Source organism: Myotis yumanensis, unplaced genomic scaffold (assembly GCF_028538775.1).
Source record: "Myotis yumanensis isolate MYYU_CA2020_CCGP unplaced genomic scaffold, mMyoYum1.0.hap1 SCAF_1, whole genome shotgun sequence".
Lineage (NCBI taxonomy): Eukaryota > Metazoa > Chordata > Mammalia > Chiroptera > Vespertilionidae > Myotis > Myotis yumanensis.
The window spans coordinates 142,877,093-142,901,960 of record NW_027223752.1 but is presented as its reverse complement, the minus strand read 5'-3'; the positions used below and the strand labels follow the sequence as shown (position 1 = coordinate 142,901,960).

General features: G+C 40.7%; 1 protein-coding gene and 1 non-coding gene across 3 annotated transcripts in view; one reads left to right on the top strand and one right to left on the bottom strand.

Annotated features, from left to right (window-relative positions):
• PLXDC2 (plexin domain containing 2) overlaps window positions 1-4,005 on the bottom strand; it is a 413,522-nt gene extending 409,517 nt beyond the window's left edge. The window contains exons 1-2 of one of the 2 annotated variants that reach the window (XM_070432569.1): window positions 3,939-4,005; window positions 2,820-3,608 (exon numbers count right to left, since the gene is read on the bottom strand). In XM_070432569.1, the coding sequence (XP_070288670.1) occupies window positions 2,820-2,931 (112 nt within the window). In that variant the 5' untranslated portion in view covers window positions 2,932-3,608; window positions 3,939-4,005. Of the gene's footprint in view, window positions 1-2,819; window positions 3,810-3,938 lie in introns of those variants that run through there. The other variant, XM_070432560.1, reaches the window with a different exon arrangement.
• Window positions 4,006-19,183: 15,178 nt separating this feature from the next.
• LOC139000593 (U6 spliceosomal RNA) lies at window positions 19,184-19,286 on the top strand. Its single transcript, XR_011469644.1, has one exon. It is a non-coding gene; the product is annotated as a U6 spliceosomal RNA (small nuclear RNA).
• Window positions 19,287-24,868: the final 5,582 nt, after the last annotated feature.

Genomic DNA, 24,868 nt, shown 5'->3' with positions numbered 1-24,868 from the left:
TGTGCATATAAGCATAAAGTATATTCAATCCTAAACTTAAATTAATTATGTAATAATGATCTTTTAATGAGAGGTATTTTAAAACTATATTCTTGGGAATTCTACAGTAATTTTTTAACAATCTCCAGCAATAAAACAAAAGAGGGTATTTGTTTTTTTCCCACTACACTTATTACACCATAAGGATGTATTCAAAGTGTAGGTCTTTGTACATGTAGGAGGTTGAATGAATTTATATTTAGTTAATTTCAATGAAAACAAAAAAATATAACAAGCTCTCATTATAGAAAATTGTCACTCATTTATAAAATCTGAAATACCAAAAAATGTTACACATAGGAAAAACAAAATATTGAGGATCATTAATCAGAGATTTGGGGAATGGAGATATAAGAAAATAGCAGTTTTTCTGCCCTCTGGTGGCAATAAAATAAACTACAGCATTGCTCAAGTAATGCATAATAAAATATCCCTGTTATGAAATCAGATTTTACCCCAATGCCAAAATGTCTGTAATAAAAATCCTGATTGCTACATTCCAAATTTCAAGACTGTTGGACTCTTTGTTATTTACTGTGTTGAACGTTTAGCTAGAGTATTTTAATAGGAATAGGAAACTGTATTTTTTTCTCCCATTTCATTGCTGTATTTTATATATTCGGTAGGCTATTTTATTCCAGGATTATTTCATAAAACTATATGTAAATTGATATCCAGAAAATAAGCTACTTCAGTTTATAATAAGTGTCCAAATAAATTTGTCATCAAATTTAAAACTATTCCCTTTTTACTCAAGCTATAAATATATGGGTTTCCAGAGTAGTTTTCCACCAGAAAATATTGGGCTGGTTTACCACACCTGCACATTTATGTTGAACAATTTAAGTACTTTATATTTCTTAAAGCAAAGGCTTTTAAGTATGTGATCAATTTTAGAGTGAAATGAATTTCAACTTCAATTTAACAACTTAGAATAGTAACTTCATTGTATATATTATTTTCTCAGTATTATATTTTTAATGAAAAATTTTCAGAAAAAAATAAACATTTGCTTTCTTTTATTTTTTACTATAAATGCATTATTTACTTCCAGTGCCAAATAAGTTTTCAAATAAACAACTTGAGATGCATTTTGGCACACACACCACTCTGAGACCTCCTTTGAGATGAATTAAATTGCTTATATGCTTAAAGGCATTTATTTATTCCATGAAAATTACTGATGCACCTTTTAAAATAAATGTATTGATTCCTGGAAGGGTAAGTCTTTTTTTTTTCTTCTTTAATCAAAATAAACAGAAGGCATGATATAGTGATCTAAATAATACCTAGTGAAACTGCATGTGATAAAGACAAGTCAACTTCCAGGAAATTTGCGTTTTATTCAGTTTTAAAAGTGTGATCATCATGTTGTCCCCGCCCTCTCTATACACGCACAGACACCCTCCAATCCTGAATCTGTACTTTCTCTAAGAATTTGCACCTGGGGCAGACACAGTGTTTTGGCTGTCTGTCTTCCAGGCTTCAGCTTATAAAATCTCCTTCAAGTACCTCCTTGAAGATTCACTCACCTGAAATCCCCAGGTGCCCTCCCTGGCCTTCTTCCTTTTGCCACTTTCATGTCTGACATTTTCGGACACTCTTGTACTTTCTGAGGAATCACTTACCATCCTTCTCCCCGGTCCCCTTTAATTCCGCTCCCAGAATGAAAACAAATCAAAATCTTATTATCGTAAACTGAAATGTCTCCTTGTTTTCCCTCTCCAGGTGTTTTTATTTATTTATTTTTTCTTTCTTTCTCATTTCACCTACTCTTGAAGTCCCCCCGAGTTCACAAATTTCTGCCAAGGTCTGTCTCTGCCTGTTTCCTCGCTTCCCTTCCGAGGGGCAGAAACGGGGGACAGCACGGGTGGGCAGCGGGCAGGGTCCCAGGAGGCGGGCGGACCCCAGGCTCAGCGCCTCGCCCGGAGGAGCCGGCGGAGCCGATACTGGGCTGCTTCGCGGGCTCCGCACCCGCCCCGGGGCGCGGCTCCCGGCTGGACGCGCACCTGGTTGGAGCTGCGGAGGGAGCAGGAGGCGCTGCACGGGGAAGTTGCGGGGGCCGGGGCTGCGCGCGGGGGCAGTGACACGGCGCTCGGAGGAACCCCGCACGTTCAGGCCCGCCTGCACAGCCAGCCGGCGGAGGACAATGGGGCCAAGGGTTGGTCACCAGAGGCGTGCCCGCCCTACATTTGCCACCTCCCACGCTCCTCGGCGCCCCGCCACTCCTACCCTGCCCACTTCTGGCACCCGCCGCGCCCCAGACGGCGAAAGGGAGCTAAACTGGAGATTGCCTGGAGGTAGAAAGGTGCAGCCACTGGTAATTTTCTCCAGCTGACAGGAGCCTTGCAATCCCGGCTGCCATCAAGCCCTCCACCCACACTGCCCCCATCACGCGTTCGTTCAGTTTCTCGGGGCAGCAGGGAAGGAGGGGGAGCCGGAGAAGAGACAGCCCAGGGATGCCAGCTCCTGGGCGAGGTAGCCACAGAAGGAGGTTGGCTCTCACACCAGAGTCCTCTCGGAGCGACTTGGGGGAGTCAGTGCCACCCCCTGGCGCTCAGGTGAAGCAAGCCCGAACCCTCACGAAAGCCACAGTCCCCTCCATCCTTCGCTAGCCAACCCTCTTCTCCCCATTTGGGAAGCCCAAGTTTACCCCAAAAGCAACTGCAATAACTTTCCTAAGAGCAGACAGATGAGGTGGGGGTGGGTTGAGAACGGGGGTGTCCGAGAGGTCTTCAGCGGCACACAAAATCAACAAGCTTTCGAAAAGCAGATCTTACCGCTGATCTGGTTCCCAGGCTCCCCTCCAGCGAACTGAAACCGGTCCATTAGAAAGTGGCAAAGTAACACAACTCCTGCAGCGGCCAGGTCGGCCCTCGGGAACCTCGCCATGCCGCCGCCGCGACCCCCCTCCTCCTCTTCCTCCGCGCCAGTCCTTCCCCGGCGCCCTGGGCTCTCGGTGGGACTGGGGAGGTCGGAGCTTAACGCCGTGGAAGGTTCTCCGCGGTCCGGGGCGGCCTTTGTAAATTTCGCTGGGATTTCACAGCCCGGAGCCAGGAAGAGGAAGGGCGGACCAGGGGGAGCGCAGTCCTCTCCGGACCTCCGGTCTCTCTTCGCAACTTGCCACCACGCTCGCCGCCCTCACCCCAGACACCAAACCGCAACGGCGGGGAGGAAAGACCACCAGCCGCAGCCGGGGCTCGCCAACTCCGGCTTCCGCACCCGCAGCGCCACCGGGGTGCCTTCCGAGCCCCCGTGATGCGCTCCACTGGGTTCAAAACAGATCCAGTTCCACAGCCAGCGCGGGTGCCTCCTCCAAAGACCAGAGAGCAGTCGGATCCGAAGGAACTTTTCGCGATCTTGGGCTGGCCACCGCGGGAGGTTTGGGTTTGCGGGGAGCGGGTGACTGTGGACTGGCGAAACCCCTCCGACAAGTTTGTCTTCTTTTCTTCGCCCGACGCCGGGCGCGCGTCCTTTCTCGCCGCCGGAGGGATGGGCAGCTCCAAAGAGCTGAGCCCTGGGAAGGCTCAGGCTGCAGCACTCTTAGATCCAAAGTCAGGGAGAAAATGCTGTTTTTTTTAAAAAAAAAAAAAAAAGGAAGAAGAACAAAGAAATAGGTAGGGGAAAAAAAAAATCTGGCTGAACCTATTGAGAGAGGGTTCCTCCGGTCTAAGGAGGAGGTGGCCCCTAGCCCAACCGAACCCCGGAGTTTGGTGGCGGAGGAGACGCCGCCGTGGCCGCGCTCCCCAGCGCTCCGGCTCCAATCTTTGGGGAGGAAAGGCAGCTCGCAATTTGCCAGATCGGCCGCTGCACCCTCCTCCCCCCTCCCACTTCCCTCCCCCTCGCTCCTCCAGCCTTCTCCCACCTTCCTCCCCGAGAAACCGGCAGCTAGCACCGACCTGTCCAATGGCTGCACTTTCCTCGGAGCTGGCAGAAGAGTCGCCGAGAGATTAAACCCGGGGAGCCATGCAAGGGAGAGGCAGAGGGCAACTCCGGCACGGCTCGCCCCGCGCCGCTGGCGGCCCCGGGCGCTGGGAGAGGCGGTGAGAAAGCCGAGCCAGGAGGGGAGGGGCGGGCGGCACCTCCATGCCGCGGGGGCGCCATCCCTGCACCTGGCTGGCCCTCGGGCCAGTGGCGCCCGCACCCGCCTGGCCCCCGGGTCGCCTTCGCGCCAGAGGGCGGGGGGCCAGACTGCGGGGGGTCGTGGCCGCGGAGGAGGTTCTTTCTGGACGCAAAAGGGTTAATTAGAGTTCCCCTGTCCCGGGAGGGCTCGTGTGGCAGGGGTGGTGTGTGAGGAAAGCAAACCAGAGCGGGTATGCCTAGTGACCCCGAGAAGCCCCTTCAAACCCCAGACCCCCCGGGGCGGGTGGAGGGAGGAGGCGCGGGGCCGCGTGGTCCAGCCGCCACAGCTGCTTTGGAAAGTGTCAGCCAGGGCGAAAGCGAGAGTTTAAAGAAACAGGAGGCCCATTGACGATCCTGCGGGGGCTGGAACAGGCTTTGCTAGCTAGTTTGTTTTTGTTTGCGGGTTTGTGTGTGTGTGTGTGTGTGTGTGTGTGTGTGTGCGTGCGGGGGTGCGGGGGGGGGGGTCCTTTTTTCCCTGCTTGCGGATGTGCTTTAGCATTAACCCTTCGCACCCCTTTCATTAGTTTACATCTTATTTTGCAGTTAACATCATGTTATTAACGGGATAAATGCAAAGAAAGAAAGCAAAGCGTACTGGTTAAAAGTACAGATTCTATCGCCAGACTGGACTGGAATGCCACCTACCCCACTAAACAGTTATATGACAGCAATTTCTTTAATCTCTTGGTACCTCAGTTCGCCAGACATCAAATGGAGAGAATTGTAATGACTCCCTTATAGGTGTTGTATTGGATTAAATGAGTTAATACTGCAGACTTAAAGAACTGAGATCAGTGCCTGGCTCAAAATACATGACTTTACGAGAGATGAGAGAGAGAGAGAGAGAGAGAGAGAGAGACTCTGGCGGGGTGTCTCAGTTGGTTGGAGCATCTTCCCAAACATCAAAAGGTTTGGGTTCAGTTTTAGTGAGGACACATACCTAGGTTGCAGGTTGGATCCCCAGTCAGGGGCTGGACCTGAGACAAGCAATCCATATTTCGCTCTCACATCGATGTTTCTGTCTTTCTCCCCCTTATTCTTTCTAGAAAAAAAAATCAATAAAAACACATCCTAGGCTAAGGATTTTTTTAAGAGAGAAGAAATATATGTTCATGTTTACCAATGTCACTCCCCAAACATTAATTTAAAAAAAAAAAAAAAAAAAGAGCAAGAAAGAGAGGGGAGGAGAGAGTCCTAGATCAAATGAAGGTTTTGGTTCAGTGTTCTAAGTGCAAAAGGTCTCGTTAGTCTCTTCTTGTCCACTCTGTTCCATGCTCTGAGGTGTTTATGGATGCCATCCATAAGTACTTTGATTTTGTCACAATATTGGATTCCAATAAACAAACTTCTCTGCTAATTTGATGCCAAATGAATGGCTCTCTCATCGTCACTTAGCTGGTGAAAGGGACATCAGGAAGGAAATCATGTTTTCTCCAAGTCAATACTCAATTTGCTTTTTCTTTCAGAATATATATATATATCCACACACACACACATATATATATATTCAGAATTATATGTAAATATATAGAGATCAAGATCCTTGCTCTCCCAGCAGGTTCATTTCTTCCTTCTCAATATATGTAGGTCACCAAGAATATTTAACTTCTATGAAACATTACATATAAATTAGTGTACCTGGGACACTAACATTAAGTTAGACAACTGAGTATTCTTATCAAAATTTGATTTTCAAAATTTGATTAATTAATGTTGATTTTTTTCTGTCTGCATCCTTAGTGAGGTTACTATGTCAGGAATCTATGTGGAAACCTTCCTAAAGCGATACTTTGTGCAACTCCAATTCTCATTATATACAAAATTATGGGGAGCCTAGAAGTCATTTACTTTCACATTAGAAAAATGGGTGTCTCCTGTTTCTCTGAGAAGAAACAAGTCCCCACCTCTCCCTGGTATCGTATTCTTTTTTCCTTTATTATTATATGTGCAAATTAGCAGTGTTTATTTTCCTTACTTGTTGCCATCAATGCTTTGCCCTCCTGAATGAAACTATATACCTTCAGGGGAAATTTGATGCCCAAAATTGAAAGGGAACCAAGTAATAATTCAGAGTGAGTCCGGAGAGGATTTTATCCATCTCCATCTCACTGGTGCTGCTCCATTATTTCATTTTACTCATATCTGAATCTTACTCTGAAGAGCTGACCTCATAGAAAGTAAGTATAGAGAGAAGATAAAGGTAAGCAAAAGTCAATCATGCATGATGATTTAGTGCCCAGACTAAGAAAGAAAAAAGATCCTAATATATAAAAAGCCAGGGGCCGTCACTACCAACACAACTGGACGGACGACTGAACAGCAGGCTGCATGGGGCGACCAGGCCAGCAGTGGGGTTAGTAAAGGACAACCAAAGACTGAACAGCAGGCTGCATGAGGCAACCAGGCTGGGGGGGGGGGGGGGCAGTTGGGGTCGACCTGGCCAGCAGGGGAAGCAGTTAGGAGCCAGCCGTCCTGGATTGTGAGAGGGATGTCCAACTGCCGGTTTAGGCCCGATCCCTGGGATTGGGCCTAAACCAGCAGTCGGACATCCCCTGAGGGATCCCGGATTGGAGAGGATGCAGGCTGGGCTGAGGGGACCCCCCCCACCATGCACAAATTTTGTGCACTGGGCCTCTAGTGTCATTATAATAAACTTAGGCTTTGATGCTTTGCCTTAAATGTCAACCAATACGTTTTTGTAAAAAATATATTTTTTTCTTTACATTATAGCAAGCAGCCAATGATTAAAATATATTTAAGATAATATGTTCAAAGTGAAATTGAGTTGATTACTCAAATAATCCTGGCTAATTAAAAGAGGGTAAACCTTCCTTGTGACCTAAGTGATTTAAGTTTGCCATATACATTTTACCACAGAATTGTCTATTACAATTTCATGGAGAGAAATTAGGATTTCTTTGTGGAAAAGGTTTAATCTTCCATCTTACTGTAGTCATAAGAACTAAACTGCTGTTTTGTTTTTCTTTGTTTTCTTCCCCCCCCCCCCCCACTCCCTCCCAACACACAGTGGTTTAATATTAGTTACCCTCTCAATGAACAAACAAATCAGAATTCACAAAAGAGTACTGTTTATCCGTGGGGGAGTTCTCTGTTTCCCCACCTGTTGCAGGTGGAAGTGGGCTTCTTGTGATATCACAAGAAAAAAATAATTTTAGGAGACCCACGCGGGACAATGAGATATCCCGGAAATCTCTATTTCTGTGGGATCAAACCCCTGAGTTTCCAAGGTCCCATTTCCCTTTGTCCCACCAAGGAAAAAGTCCCATTTCATTTTCAGCAGGGCGAAGATCAAAGCCAGCGTCCAGAGTTTCCACTCCATGTTGGGCACAGTCCAGTCCAGCATCAGGCGAGCTTCGTTTGTGTTCCCAGGTGCAGTCTATCAGTCCATGGCCTGTGGGATCCTCAGGGCCGCACGGCTATGGCGGGAACACAGGCCAGTGCAAGAGAGCCACATAAGAGCCAAGAGCACCAAGAGAGAGAATTCCTTTGTCTGGGGGATTATGTATTCCCAAATTTTCATGGCTTGCAGTGGCCCTCACCCCCTCGGGCCAGTGATTTCTGTTCTGAGGTTTGGCTGGCAGCACACACTTTCTCTACATCACCCCAACGTCACTGTGCATGTGCCCACCTCCTCTTTGTCCAGCCCTTTCCCCAGTGATCTGCAGGGAATAGACCGTGGTTCCCTGGGGAATGTAAAGTTGCAGCTTCCTGGTGAAGCTGCCCAAATGACCAATCTTATAATGTCTGGCCTTCTCTTTGCTTTTTTCCTATTCCTAATAACTAGCTAATTACAGTGGTATCGGTACCAGTTTAGTTCTCTGTGTATGACAAAGTTGTGGAATTCACAGAACATTCCCTCATTTAAGATCTTAAGATAGTATTTCAGAATCACTCTCAACAACGTAGAACGTTAGTCAGACATTAGCAGATATGAAACCTGTTTGCAACCCAATCTACACCAACTTTCGGAGAGGTTTTTAAACATTCTAAATGCAGTTTTATCCTTATGAAATTACCCATTTCATCCCACCGCCCACATTCACATTGCTGTATTTCCAAAGATCTGTCCTAAATTGAAACTTGGCTAACGGATACTCATTATGCTCAATATTTTTACTTGTTATTAATCTATTCAGATGTTCTACTTCTTTTGGAGCCAGTTTTGGCATTTTGTATCTTTCTCAGAATTTGTCCATTTTTACCTAATTTGTTGGCATACTGTTGTCCATAATATTCCCTTAAGGTTGGTAGTAATGTTATGGGTGGAAGTGGAGTTCTTGGGGGTGGGGGGGCTGGAGTAAATGAATTTCCTGAGGCCCCATGGGAGGATGGGGTTTAGTAGAAAGCTTACTGATGATGTAAAATTAAAGAATTCCCCCTCCAAGGTCCCATCTCTGTTCATCTCAGCATGGAAGAATACAATCTTGTCTTTGGCGGGTCCAGAATAAAGGCCACTGCCCAGAATTTCTGTTCCATGTTAAAGTCCACTCCAGCATCCTGTGTGTAAAGTCCGAATGGCCAATAGGCCACGTGGGTGTGGGGAGAGAATGAGTGAACACACGGACACATGCAGGTCATGGAGCCACTGAGAACAAGAGAACAAGAGAGAGGGAAACCTCTCTGGGGATCTTCACCAGGACCTTATTCAGACTAACCAATTAACTTTCCAAGATGCCCCACGCTTCTGATGGCGTCCACCCCTAGCCAACCCATTGTTCCCAGGCTAGGCTGACAGGCAAGCACCTTCCCTGCACCGTTTTGACTTTATTGTGCAAGTGCCACTCTCCCCACAACAATCCGGACCACCAGGTAGGAGAAGGGAGGGGTGTGAATCCCCTGGGAGGAATATGCTGTGTGAAGCCATAGCTTCCTGATGAAGCTTCCTAGGTGGCCATGCTTACAATGTCCGGCTTCCCTTTGCTTTCTTTCCTTTACTAGTAATATTAACTAGTTAATGAGGGTGATAGCAGTATCACTTTTTCATTCTTGATATTACCAACTTGAGTCTTTTCTCTTTTATTCTTGAGCAATTGAGCTAAAGGTGTGTCAATTTCGATTATTCAAAGAACCACCTTTTGGTTTTGCTGACTTTTTCTACCCTTTTTTAAATTCTCTATTTCATGTATTTCCCTCTAATCTTTGTTATTTACTTAATTCTGCTTGCTTTAGATTTAACTTGTTTTAATTTTTTAGAGTGAAAGATTAAAACAAGTTAGGATATTGATTATAGATATTTTTTCCAACTTTATTGATATATAATTGACCTATAACATCATGCAAGTTTAAGCTGTGCAATGTGATAATTTGATACAGTACATATTGAGAAGAAATGTTTACCACAGTAAGGTTAATTAGTGCACCCTTCACCTTCCATATTTATCATTTTGTTGTTATTGTTATAGTGGGAATATTTAAAATCTAAGCTATTAGTGACGTTCAATATACTATATAGTATTGTTAGCTATAGTCCAAACGCACACACAGGTCCCCAGAATGTATTATTTTAAACTGGGAGTTTGTGCCCATTGACCAATATCTCTTCCTATCCCCCACCCCATCCCTTAGTCCCTGGCAATGCCCAATGTACTTTCAGGGTCTATGAATTCCATTTATTTTAGATTACACACCTAAGTGGGTTTAAACATTGTCATTCTTTGATGTTTCACTTACCATAATGTCCTCAAGTTTCATCCATGTTGTTGCAAATGCTTCTTTTTATATGGATGAATAATATTCATTCCTTTATTAATTCATTTGTATCACATTTTGTTTTATCCATGGACATTTAAGTTATGCCTATGTCTTGGCTATTGTGACTATAGCTGCAATGAATGTGGGGGTACAGACAACTCTTCGAGATAGTGATATCACTCATAAGTGAGATTTCAGATCATTTTTAGCATTTTGAGGACCCTCATACTGTTTTCTGTAGTGGCTGAACCAATTTTCATTCCCGTCAACCATGAACAAGGGCTCCATTTATTCCACATCTTCACTACCATTTGTTGTTTTCACTTACCTTTTTATAATAGCCATTCTAACATGTTTGAGATATTTTGTGGTTTTGATTTGATTCAGCAAGTGAAAAAGAAACCACAATAAATAAAAGTCCTTCAAGACACATGGTGGCATATATTATGGTGCCACATTTACATGGCTAGCATGTAGGTAAAATTGAGTTTTTCATCTGTTGATCTGGATACTGTATGGATTGCTGGCTGATAATTTAATGTTTTTCTGTTTTATTTTGTTTCATGTTTAACTTTTGTCTGATTTTTTTTTGTCTCATGTTAATATACTTTGTGTAAAAAATCTCTAATTTATTCTCAACATTTGCCCTAACCAGTTTGGCTCAGTGGATAGAGCGTCGGCCTGCGGACTGAAGGGTCCCAGCTTTGATTCCAGTCAAGGACATGTACCTTGGTTGCAGGCACATCCCCAGTAGGGAGTCTGCAGGAGGCAGCTGATTGATGTTTCTCTCTCATTGATGTATCTAACTCTCTATCCCTCTCCCTTCCTCTCTGAAAAAAAAAAACACAATAAAATATGTTTTTTAAAAAGAGAATCATAAGGCATAACACACACCAAAAGTCTTAATGAATACTTGATAATATGACCTTTATGTCACCAGTTTTGCAATAAGCATGTTTTGTTTTGTATCCAGTTAGTCTGGTTTCATCCTTTATTCTAACCAAGGCTTTTTTTGTCACTAGTCTCTGAATTTCCCTGGCAATCTGGTTCCTCCCTGAAAGTCTCCTTTGTTTCTTTAAATATTATAATTTTTTCCTTGTTAGAGATCATAATTCTATCTCTAGTTTGTCTTTTCTTTTGTTCTGCAATAAGAAAAATACCATGGAGCTTATTTATTATAAACATTATCTATTATTGCTAGGAAGGAAAATTAATATGAAAATAATCACAAATATACACTACTTACACTTGAGAAATGTAATAGGTTATCAAAACTCCAGCAACTTTTATTAAGGAGTGAAGGCCAAACCTCACATGGGCTGTGGATGATTAAAATCAAGAAATGCAAGAGGCAAGGTTTCTCATGCAATGTGGTGTAAAAGCTTGAGAAGTCAAGAAGGGTGTGGTGAGACGCTTTCAGCTATACACTCAGTCAGCTGAAACCTGATGGCTCCAGTAAGTTTCTATACAGCCCTATAAACAGGCTGTCAGCCACAGCCATCTTGAAGATTCTTATCTATGCCTCCTTTTTTGGCAGAATGAAAAGATAAACCCCAAATTTTGCAGATCATATTCTCTTCACGTGTAATCCTCAGAATATCTGAACTAATATTTCTAAAGTTAACAACTATTTCTGTTTCTTGTTCTGTTAAATAAATAGTAGGTAAGTTCTATTATACTAGAAGAAGATTAGTAGACAAATGTGTAGGAAATTAGTTCAGAGTAATCTATGAGTAATCCCCATTTTAACCAGAAACAAGTTTAAAATAGCTTTCAAAGAAGGTTAATGGAGATTGTGTGGTCAAGTTCTACATGACTCCTTTCAAAACGTGTAAAAACCAGGCAGATCTAGCAGCATCTTTCAAGAGGAAGATGCAAAATCCTGGTTAGAAGACATTGTGTTTCAGTGGTCCAAATCTGCTATTTAAAAATTTTAATCTAGAACCAATATTCCTATAGCAAATATATTGTGATGTATGTTATGAGGTATGTTAATACCATAATAAGTTGCCAGGACAGTCTAAAATACCTTTTTAATCCATAACACTACTCAAATTGTGTTTATTTCTAAGAATAAAAAACAGATTGTCAAAAGAAAAACACAATCAATACTATCATATATTGAGTGCATATCTAAAAAATGTCTTATTAATTAACCAGAGACAGAAGGGGGTAAAGGCTATTTCATGGAATACATGGGATAATATTATATCGATCTAAGAAGTAATACTATGACTATAAACCATGAGGGCAACAAAAATGACCTTCAAGTAATATACTATTATCTACTTTGTGCTTTCCTACAGATTCCTCTTGACTTTATCAGAGTAAGTGCTTTCAAATATATAGAACTTTGTTGCCATTGTATTTTGTGATAGAATATCAGTATTATTTAATTGTGATTAACTCATTGAAATATGCAGTATTTGTTGAAATTCTGCTAACAATAAAGGAATATTCAAACTCGGATATTCTATGACCTACTTAAAATGACAGAGAAAACAGTATAATTTGTGTAATCAAAGGCACATGAAAGCTTTAGAATCTCTTACAGCATCAAAAATATTTAATGAATTCTAATGTGCTACTGTTAATGAATGCCATTTGCACATAACTGGAAAAGTCGACTAGTTTCTTTTAATACTTAGAGGATTCCATTTATTATTAAAGAATCCAATAACCCATTTTTTTCTAGCTCTACAAAATCTGGTCTGACATATTTTACTACCTGTGTGTATTCTCTTCTGATTGGATTCTAGTTGTCCTGATTAAATCATCCATCATTTTTAGGAAGATTTTTCTCCTTCTTGGTTTTTGGTACTGCCTTACTAGTTTGAGCTATTTGCTATTTTCTCTTGCTGATATGTCACTTTGAAAATATTTCAGTGACTTTCTTATATTACATTTTCTAATAACATTTTAATTTTCACTTTAGTTTTAGCGAAAATGAAAACTTTTCCTATGTCTTTTCCTTCAGGCTTTAAGTCTTTCCATCAGTAAATATAACTTAAACTTTGAAAATTTAGATTTCTATACATATTTGGGCCCATCAATAAATAAGCAGCTCTCCAAATAGAAACCTCACCCCTCTATTGTCATTACATAGCTTGCAAATATTCTATACCCCTAAATCCTGTGACATCCAGGGAAAAGAGTGTTCTGATGTGTTGGATTTAGATTATAATTAGCTACTTACATTTTCCTTGTTTTATGAACTATGAAGTGTTTTGTATTCATCCTTAGAAGATTATTTAAACTTTTTCTTTTGTGAGGCCTGGAAAGGAAAGAGATAAACATTTAAGGATCGAGGATTAACTTTTGAATTTACCTAGTGAAGGTCAACCAAGATCAAGGTCCATACAAGAAATGTTTGCATTACAGTAGGAAGGACATATACAATAGTTTCCTTGGCGGTGTCTAAATATGGAGATAGAGAATGTGTGTAGGTAGGAAGAACAAAGGAACTCCAAACTGGAGTGGAGGAAATGGTATTGAAAGATAAAACTCAGGAGGTTATACTTTAAAGACTCAAAAGATCTTTGAAAAGCTGTGAGGATGGAGCACGGTCTAAATAGAGATGTTTATTAGCAAATGATGGCCATGAATAACTGACATGAAGCAGTATACAGAGTGAGTTTCTGGAGACAGTACCAAGGAATGATTTCAGACAGAGGACAGAGAGATATACAGAGATAACATCATCAAAGGACAGTCAAGCAGTTATAACCGAAGGATGATCTCTTTCTCCATCCCGGGTGATACCCCAGAGTCCTAGCCTCATCCACTAACCATGTGACTTGTGGAGTCAATCTTGTAAACTGTAAAACTGGGTCCAAGATTAATAATGGCAACTTGAATCAATATCTAAATTTTCACTTTAATCATGAAAATTTTTTTTTATTTTATTTACTTTTTTTCATTACCATTTACCCACATATCCTCTTCCACCTCCTCCTTCCCCCCACGATGGCCACACTGTTGTCTGTGTGAGTTCTTTCTTTCTTTTTTTTTTTGATCCCTTCCTCCACCACCCCAATATATAAATTTGATTCTCAATAAGATGCACGTTGGTACTTCTTGCAGAGCTAGGGGGGAAAGCAGGCTGAGTAGACCCAAAAAATGATGTTATAATTTGATATTTGAGAAACAAAGAAAATCTACATTTTAAAGTACAAACTACAGGCTCTGCCTCTCTGTCCCAGCAACCACTGCAAACCTCAGAGGGACCGTAGCCAGACAGTCCTGCTTCTCCCGTTTGAGTCTGGGTCCCTAGAGACTCGCCTGGATCTGGAGCTCAGAGTCTGAGGCTCCCTCTGGATTGAAACAGACAACGACGCCCTCAGCCACCAGCCCGCGCTGCGCGCACTCCGCACCTTAGTATTTTACTTCAGCACTGCGCCTCCTCTGATTCTCGGTTCCTCCTAGTTGTAGAACTTCCACTCAGCCTGCCTTCCTGTGGTTCTGGATGATGTCCGTTCCGTCTTTTAGTTGTATTTTTGAAGTGGTTGTTCGAGGCAGCAAGCTCGGCGTTAACCTATGCCGCCATCTTGGTTTCTTGCTTCAATTTTTTGTTGTTGTTTTAAATCCTCGTCTGAGAATATTTTCCCATTGATTTTTAGAAAGAGTAGAAGGGAGGGGAGAGACACAAAGAAGGAAACATCTATGTGAGAGACACATCAATTTTTTACCTCCCACAAGAGCTCTGACCATGGTCAGGAACCCAGCCTGCAACTGAGGTACAAGTCCTTTGAATCGAACCCGGGACCCTTCAGTTCACAGGCTGACACTCTATCCATTGAGCCAAACCAGGTGAAGCAATTGCTGCTCAATTTTGTTGGTTTTAATTTGTCTGTTCATATTTTCTGTTTCTTTTTTTATTCTGTTTTGAAAGATTGTATGGTATGTTTTTGGGAATTTACTTCTTCCTTATTATCTAATTTTTTGGCATATAGTTGTTTGGATGAACACTAATTTTCAAAAGGGCAATCCAATGCTGCTTACTTGGAAAGGGATTTGTTCTAATTGTTGGTTCACCAATCATGCCTTTTAAAAAAGAGTTTAAGCCAAAAACAGAAGAATATTCACTTTGTCTAAAAGTATATGATTTGATATTCAATCAATTCTAGTTATTATCTTCTCCATCGCTAGTTTTGCATTAGTCCCTGGCCAGACTAAAATATTATAAAATTTTTTGCACATTTGACCTGAACCTGTCCACATTTCAGCTTTTGCTCCAATTTGCCATTCTCCCTATCAATTTTTGTTTTATTTTATTTGGTGTATTACTCCTTTATGACTTTGCTACTACCATTCAAAGGTTTGCCAGTAGCAATATCGAAATGTATATGGAACAGAGGAATGGAAAAAAGCAAAGATAATGGAACACAGGGTTGCCAAAGGATAAGACAATTCTGTGATTAGGAGAGCCTATATTGGAGATGATCAAGGAAGCAAAGAGGTCTTTAACTTGATTTTTCTGTGTATAGCTACGGAGAATGTTTTCTTTTTCCTGGAACAACAAGTGACTCAATCTGCGGGTTGTACTTTTTCATCTTTGAGGGGAACTGGAAACAGATTGCGATATTTTATAATCACTTCTTCTTCTCCCTTTATGAATGACCTGTTGCATCTCAAACCAACTTGGGGATAATTTTCTGGGTTTTTAAATCTGTCCTCAGTGTCTATTTCATGATTAGCCATAACTATCTACTTAAAAAGCTTGTTGAGTTTAATATTCATTTATCCATAGTAGATTTTTCTTGTATTCAAGATTTTCATTTGAGAATGTGGAGGTATTTTTTATGTTGATAGATATTAGAGACTTTATCTTAAGAAGGAGGGATCCTCAAGCCCTTGAGAAATGACAAGGAATTCATGAAGCCTGCCTCTAATGTTATACTACATCAAGCTTTCCTTTACCTAATCAGAGAGATTATAAGATACTAGAGGCCTGGTACATGAAATTTGTGGGGGGCAGGATGGGGGGATGAGGTGTCCCCCAGCCTGGCTTGCATCCTCTTGCAATCTGGGACCCCTTGGGGGAAGTTAGGCCTAAACCAGCAGTTGGACATACTTCTCACAATCCGGGACGCTGCATGCACCAGTGACCATACTTTTCATACAGGTGAAAGGCATCTTGCTGTTGTATGGGCAGCTACATTTTTTTGCCCTGATTATAAAAAGTAGTACATAACATGATCCATCTCAGGTAGTAGTACCACTTCTCCATCTTATGGGTGGAAAACCTGAAGCAGAGAGAAGTTAAGTAATTGGCTTTGTCACACAGTTGTAAGTGTCAGAATCAGGGCTGAGCACAAAATGTTTAAGCCAGAGTTCATGCATGTCATTGCTGCATCATCCTGTTTTTTCATGTTAGAGTAGCCTTGCCAGGTTTTAATTTTTAAAACTAAGAGACTGTTCCCAATATATAGGGCAAGGTCCCTAGGCCTGGCCAGTGATCAAGGCCATCTATGGGGTGACTGACAGGTGGGGCGATCAGGAGCCCCTCCTGGCACCTGCCTTGGCTGGGGGCCTGGCACCACCTGTCTGCCCCCTGGTGGTCAGTGCATGTCATAGAGACCAGTCATTCTGCTGGTCGTTCTGCCGTTTGGTCTATTTGCATATTAGGGTTTTATTATATAGGATTACTCTAGCCCTGGCTGAGTTGGTTAGAGCATTGTCCCAATATGCCAAAGTTGTGGTTTCGATTCCCAGTGAGGACACATACAAAAAAAATAAAAAATAAAAAAAAAATAAAGTACAAACTACAAAAAAATACTACCTGAACTAATGGAAATGCAAAAAAATATTATGATCCTTAACTGGGGCTGAGGCACAGCTGGCAGGTGCTGGCAGGGGTCATATCAGAATCTTCATGAGAAACGGTTGTGATTTTTATGTTTATCAAAGGACAACATGAAATAACACAGAAAATAATGCCATTGTGGTATAATGCCTAATCCAAGGCTATCACTCAAGTGTGTGCACCAGTCAACATCTGAATAGGTGTTTTTTTTCCAATGCTCACCTGAGGATATGGTTATTGATTGTTTTGGAGAGAGAGGAAAAGAAGAGAGAGAGAGAGAGAGAAACATCAATGTGAGAGAGAAACATGAGAACCATGAATCAGTTGTCTGCTGTACTTACCCCACCTGGAGATGGAGCCTGCAACCTACGTATGAGTCCTGACCAGGAATCAAACTAGCCACCAACCCAACCAAACAAAGGACCCATCCTGGGCAACATCTGAGTAGTTTTGACTGGCCTCCTATCAAAGCAGGAATTGGATTAATTTAGTGACATTTTAAAATATGTAATTATTGCCAAATTCATAATCAGTTATAAATCATCAGTTCAAATATAAGCCTTCTAAATGTATGATAGGTACACGTCTGGCATTATATTAAAGTGGCTTTAATGGAGCCCTATAGAACAAATCTTAGAAAAATGTGACATTAGCCCCCAAAGCACAACTTTAAGATAATTCACTCCTTGAACTGTCTCCATCAATATCCCAAGTATGCTTGCTTTGTATGCATACTTCTGCTTCATGCACCTGCTTGAGGATTCCTATTCAATGAGTCTAAGTTGGGGTGAAATGTGGGAAACTAATTTTTTAACAGTTCTTTGGGTGCTTACATGATGCAAGTCATCCTAACACCACACTTGGAAAACACTTTCCTAGTGTAAAGGCATGACATTAAAGATCCTATTCATTATACATGTGTGTATAAATGCATTTTTTTTTACTATCCCTCATTTTTTCATGGTAAATTACAGTAAGCTTAAAAGAAAAGAAAAGGTGCCTCTATAAAATAATACATGATATTTTAAAAATAACCTTCTTTAGCATCTAAATTTCTGTATTCAGTCTTATTACTCAGAAAAGAAAGTAAGCATAAATTAAAAACTGAATATAAAGCACATTCCTCTAAGATTAAATCAATTTATATAATGAGGTGTTGTCATTCAGAATTTAGAAAGTAATAGCCAAGTTGAGGACAAGCCCATCTCATTAAATAGCTCCTCCTTGGTTACGAGTTATTATCAGTCAGAGCTCAAATCCTTTTGATTCTAAAACAATAGTGAAACTTATTTGTCTTTTTAACAATGTTTGTGGGAACTTTGCTCCCTTCTTGTTTCATTAATCAAAATAATTTTAAAAAATTTATATGGAGCAGCTTATTATTCATACGTTTTTTAAGGGATACAATTTCTATCTCGGAAAGAGACTAGCCCTTTAATATAAATACAGTCTCTCATTGTGTGTGTAATGCAATATACAGACAGACATCTATCATTTAATTATTCATTTCTACTCTTTAATTTTTTTTATTCAAACTAATAAACAAACCTTGTTGTTCACAGCTTTATATGAGAAGAAAGTACATAATAGTTTGTTTGTGAAATTTAAGAAATATAATAAATACCTTGTGTTTTAAGTACTACACAAATACTAGTTTTTAGCCCTATAAGCTTTTGCTTTTTAAAGATATTTTACAGGAGTTAATTCAAAAAGTGTACCTTTTCAATGGTAATAATGTCTATCTTGTGGCTCTTACATAAAGTATAATATATAAAAATTTGTGTTGGAATATTTAGATTGACCAGAGTAAAAGAAGTGTTCTTCTAAATGACTCCATTGTTTCAATATAAACTTAAAGTGTCATATATGTAACTTGAAATCCTATTTTAAGTTACATATCTTGAGAAACCCTCATATTTTAGACATTTTTATTTGGTGAGTTCATTAAGCCAAAATTCTAGTTTTGTGATATCTTGTAATAGGAATGAATCTTCATCCTTAAAACTGAGTTGTGTTCTGCTTAAGTAGAGGTTTTGCTCAAATTTTGCCCAAGCTTGTGAAAGGGACCTATTCTCAAACTAGACTGTACAGTAGCCTATATGACACCCTAATAGAACAGTAGGATTACAGTAAAGGAAACAGTCTTCTTTTCTTCCCAGTTCAGAGCACAGGCCGATCTAACTTTGGAACTGTGACAAAATTAGCAATGGCTTGTAAGTGCATAATTTAAAGATTTCATAAGTTGAACTTGTATTAATACTTTGAATGTGAGATAAAATAAACAGAGATCAAATGCACACTCACAAAAAAGTTGTTATGATCAGTTCATTATTTATTTTAACCTTTTTTCCTCTTCTTTCTCTTAATGTTTTTTTTTTTTGCTTTTTACTTTCTATGAAGATTCATATTTTTGAGTCTAAACATATTATTGTCATAAGGAAGTTATAATTTATGACGTTGGCTATGTTTCTTCAAGTTTTTCTTAAGATAAAAAGATAACCCTGGCACTTGCCTTGTCAATGTGTTACACTAAAATTGGAACCACACAGAGATTACACAGCCAATGTGCAAAGATGACTCACACATTTGTGAATCCTTCCATATTTGTCATAGTGTATGTCTTGGAAGAGACGGGGTAAGGAAGCAGAACGGGAATGCAAATTAAAGGATACTTAACCTCTACCATTTATATTTTATTTATTATATACAAAATCTAGTGTTAGTAAAAGTTAACCTTGTTATGTGAATATAGTGTTTGTTGAATGATTCTCTGTAATATCTCTGTATTTTAAAGTATAAAAATCAATTACTATAACAGTTGTCCCATTTCCAAACCTAAAAAAATTATCAGAAGTGCATGCCAAGATTTATTCATAAGGATAGTCTCCAGTATTATTTATAACAAGAAAAAAATTGGAAACAATCTAAAATTTGAATAATCATGATTCTTATGCATTTATTTGGAAATCTTATTTCCAAATTAGTTTCCTGTTGCTGCTGTAAGAAATTAACACAAACTTAGTGGCTTAAAACAACACAAATGTATTACCTTAAAGTTCTGGAGATCTAAATGGGTCTCACTTGGGGAGAAACCTTCTCCTTGCTTTCTTCAGCTTTTGGAGGCTACTGCGTTCATTGACTGACTCTTGACCCTTTCTTCCTCACATCACTCCAACCTTTTGCCTCCATCCTCACATCTCCTACCTGACTCTGACCCTCCTGCCTTCCTCTTATAAAGAACCCTGTGATTACGCTATACCTACCAGAATAACCCAGTGGGATCTCCTCATTTCCAGATGCTTAGATTAATCACATTTGCCAAGTCCCTTCTACCATGTAAATAACATATTCACAGCGTCTGGAGATTAGGATGTGGACATCTTGGAGGGGGCTCATTACTCAGTCTACCACGTTATATATGCAAATAAGGGTATGTGAATATTTAAAGTATTTAGAACAGTGCCTGCCTGACAAAAAAAAACAAAAACAAAAACACCCTCAATTGTGATCTGTAAAATGAATAGGTGAATAAGTGAACTCATTTCACAGCCTGATCTAAGCCACTATCACCTTTTGCCTGAATAATTCCCATAGTCTCCTCACTGGCTTCCCTGCTTTTCTCCTTGCCACCCTCCATGTTCAGCACAGCAGCAAGCGTGATCTGTTTAAAACATAAATTATATTTGTGTTTCTGCTGATGAAAAATTCACTAGAGTAAAGCTCAAACTCCATGGGTGGCCTCCACAGCCCTAAACCAGGTGCACCCTCCAACGTGACCTATTTAAACCCACCTCCTTCACCTGTATTCTGCACAAGCTTCACTGGCCCCTTACTGCTGCTTAGTCTTTTCCCCACTTCACTTGCTGTTCCCTGTGCCTGGAATACTCTTTTCCAGATATTTACGTGCCTCAGATCCCCATTTCTTTCTTTTTTAAAAATATTTTAAAATATATATTTTATTGATTTTTTACAGAGAGGAAGGGAGAGGGATGGAGAGTTAGAAACATTGATGAGAGAGAAACATCAATCAGCTGCCTCCTGCACAGCCCCTACAGGGGATGTGCCCTCAACCAAGGTACATGCCCTTGACCGGAATTGAACCTGGGACCCTTCAGTCCGCAGGCCGATGCTCTATCCACTGAGCCAAACCTGTTAGGGCCAAATCCCCATTTCTTTACGTCTTTGCTCACATTTCACCTCACTACCCTGGCCACGTCTTTTGAAATCTCAACTGTTCCATCATTTTTGTGCTCCCATCCCCTCTTGCCCAGCTTTGTTATTTTTCCACAGCCCATCACCTTTTATGATTCCAAAGTTTTATTTATTAGGCTTGTTATTTGCCCTCGCCCACTGAAATATAAATCCCAGTGGACAATGAGTGCTGTATGTTGTGTTCCAACGATGTATTTGCATTTCTTTGAATAGTCATAGCATGTTGTAAGCGCTCAATAAGTAGCTGAGGAACAAGTGAGTGAGATCCCATTACATGCCAGGTTCTGTCCTAGGCACTGACGTCACATCTGTCAACTTGATAGTTTCTCCTTTGTTGGAACTTCATTTTAAGTTCTCCTGTCTGCCAAAATCTACTCCACCCAAGTCCCCAGCTGGCTGACAGAGAAAACACTAGATGAGAAGCAGAAAGACTGGCAATTATTAATTACCCTTGCTCTCCTTTCAAACCATCCCCACCCTCACCACTCCTATACGCTTGTCCCAATTACAGGGAATTGTTTTACTGATGTTTTGGAGATTAATTCAAATGCATGTAGCTGTTAACTGTGGGTGCCCTGAGAAACATCAACAAACAACATGGCCATCTGAATAAGGGCCGGGGACTAAACCAGTGGGGAATGAAAATGTTCCTTTCAACATTAAATCACGTTACACACGCACATAGAAGAAAATGCCCGTCTTCGGGTAGAATTGACGACAAAGCAATTAGCCTTTTCAAAAGTTATTTGCTTATTGACTATCATTTTAAAACTGCTTAAGTATAAACCTCTGTCTGAAATGCATCCTTCAGAATGTTACATGGAGTCCTGACAGAGTTATCAGGTGATGTTGGGCTGGGAGTTTTCCACTTGTTTTCCTGGACAAAACAGAGGAAACAAAATTAAGCAAAGCAGGGACATCAGTTATTCATAAGCAAAAGTTTTAACCTTCCTGATTTATACTTCCTTTTTCCTTTCTTATACCAGGTACTCTTAAATTGGAAAAGAAACCACTGATGCTGCACCTTTTGAACTGTTTCTAAAGCCGGAGAGTACACGGCCAGAACACAGCAGATGGCTGACATGCAATTTCAGCTTTCTGATCTCAACCCTCAGGCTGCCCACAGATGAGCTTAACAAAGACCAAAGAATTTAATGTGCTATTCCACCCAATTTTACTTTCCTCTATTACAATGCACTTTTTAAAAAAATTTTTAAATATATATTTTTACTGATGTCAGAGAGGAAGGAAAGGGAGAGAGAGATAGAAACATCAATGATGGGAGAGAATCATTGATCGGCTGCCTCCTGCACACCACAACCTAGGCATGTACCCCTGACGAGAATGGAGCCGAGGATCCTTTAGTCTCTAGGCCAATACTCCAGCCACTGAGCCAAACCAGGTAGGGCCAGGCATGTGCCCTTGAGTGGAATCGAACCCATGACCCTTTAGTTCTCAGGCCAACACTCTATCCACTGAGCCAAATGAGTTAGGGCACAATGCACATTTTATCAAAACCATCAAGTGTAAGTATTAAAGACACTATGTTTTAAAGACTTATTAAAAAGCAGCATTTGAAGAAATCCAACTACATGAGTACTATAGCCAATCATGTCCTCTTCATTTAAAACTCACCCAAGATTCTTCCCTTCACATTTTATAGAAAATGTATAAGTCCCAATTTCTCCTCAAATAGTCATCAAAAACTTGAAAGCAATGTAATATTTCAATGGGCATCCATTATTTTATGTATTTTTGTGCTGTGAAAATCTATTAACCAGTTTCCATTATTTGGAGAACTTTTAAAAATTGTAAAAGATTTGGAATGGCATCTATATTTTGGAAATGTCAGTAAATTCTGGCTCATTCCAACAACGACAGTTTTAATACACTCAGATATAGATAATTTCTGATTATATTCCCAAGTTAATAACATGAGTGTTATTAGGCATTTTCTGATGACTCAACTACACATCAGATAAATTATTTTTTACTTAGAAATATTTTATAGCTTTACTTGGAAATTTTATCATGCATTTAAAGACAGAAATGTTAAAGTTTACATATTTTAGCCTGATTGATACCTCTAAATAACTACTAGTGATTGTTTGATTGTTGTATTATTTTTCTAGCTTCAATCAACAAAACCTGAAACCTAAGTGTGACTTATTAGTTATATGTTCTGAAGCAAGCCACCCAGTACCTATGAGCTTCACTGTGTCTATGCTATGTAGATAATAATTCTTGGCCTACCTCACAGTGAGGTTGTAAAAAATGAAATAATATAGAAGCATGTTGTAAACTCCAAAGCAACTGGAGATACAATATTATTTTCTATTGGAGATAGGAAGTGCTTGAATAAGTATCCTCAGCTTAGGTGTAACTAAAATGTTCCCCCTATTCCCATATTATCTTTCCTTAGAAAATCGGGGCCATGAGACGCATATAACAAGTATTTCATGATTTCTCTTATATGATGTATGTAAAATAGTCAAATTCATAAAATCAAAACCAGGATTAAAGGAACAAATGGGGAGTTATTAATCTACGGGATAGTTTCAGTTACATAAGATGAATACATTCCAGAACCAGTTGTACAGCATTATATCTAGAGTCAACAATATCCTACTGCACACTTAAAATCTGTTAAGAGGGCAGATCTCATGGTACATGTTCTTACCACAATAAAGTAAAAGAAAACAACTCTATTATGTGATTGTATGATCCTATTGAGTTCTATAGACACAGAATGTAGATTAGAGGTTAGTTACCAGGATCAGGGAGGAGGCAGTGTAAGAATTTTTGCTTGGGGTGGTGAAAATGTTCTAAACAACATTGCGAATGTAATTTTTTTAATTTTGTTTTATTGCTTAAAGTATTACAAAGAGTATTACATATGTCTCCTTTTATTTTCCCCTTGACCTTCCCCCGGCCTCCCCTACCCCCCAGTGTCTTGTGTCCATTGGTTATGCTTATATGCATGCGTACAAGTCCTTTGGTTGATCTCTTACCGCCCAACCCCCCCAATTCTCCCCCAGCCTTCTGCCTCTGCATCTATTTTTGTTCATCAGTTTATAATGGTCTTTATTGTAATTAATGCCACTGAATTATACATTCTAAAATGGTGAAAATGGTAACTTTTATTTTATATATATTTTACTACAATTATTTAAAAAACAGAGGTCCATGGGGGCTGAAAGAAGGTGAAGAGATTAGCTAAAGAACATATATGAATAGCCCATGGACACAGTCAACAGTGTAGTGAAGACCAGGAGGAGGGGCAGAGGAGGGCAATTGGGGGCGAGATTAGGCCAGCAGGGGAGGGCAATTGGGGGCGAGATTAGGCCAGCAGGGGAGGGCAATTGGGGGCGAGATTAGGCCAGCAGGGGAGGGTAATTGGGGGCGAGATTAGGCCAGCAGGGGAGGGCAGTTGGGAGTGACCAGGTTGGCAGGGGAGGACAGTTGGGGGCCATCAGGCCAGCAGGGGAGGGCAGTTGGGGGTGAGAACAGGCCGGCAGGGGAGCAGTTAAGTGTTAATCAGGCTGGCAGGGGAGCGGTTAGGGAGTGATCAGGCTGGCAGGCAAAAGCAGTTAGGGGCAATCAGGCAGGCAGGCAGGCAGGTGAGTGGTTAGGAACCAGCAGTCCCGGATTGTGAGAGGGATGTCCGACTGCCCTGTGGGATCGGGCCTACACCGGCAGTCAGACATCCCCTAAGGGGACCCAGATTGGAGAGGGTGCAGGCTGGGCTGAGGGAAACCTCCCCGACTAGTGCACAAATTTTGTGCACCGGGCCTCTAGTTTCTAATAATGCCAATATCATTCTCCAAGGCCCCCAGTTTGAGAAGTTTTTGTGTTTCTGATCTAATATTTTTTATTTCCTCTTCTTTCCAATCTATCGCTAATACTGTTCTCTACTTCACAAATTTTATATACCAGGGCCTAAAATCCTCAGCCTGGATTATGCTCTTGCCCTCCTCA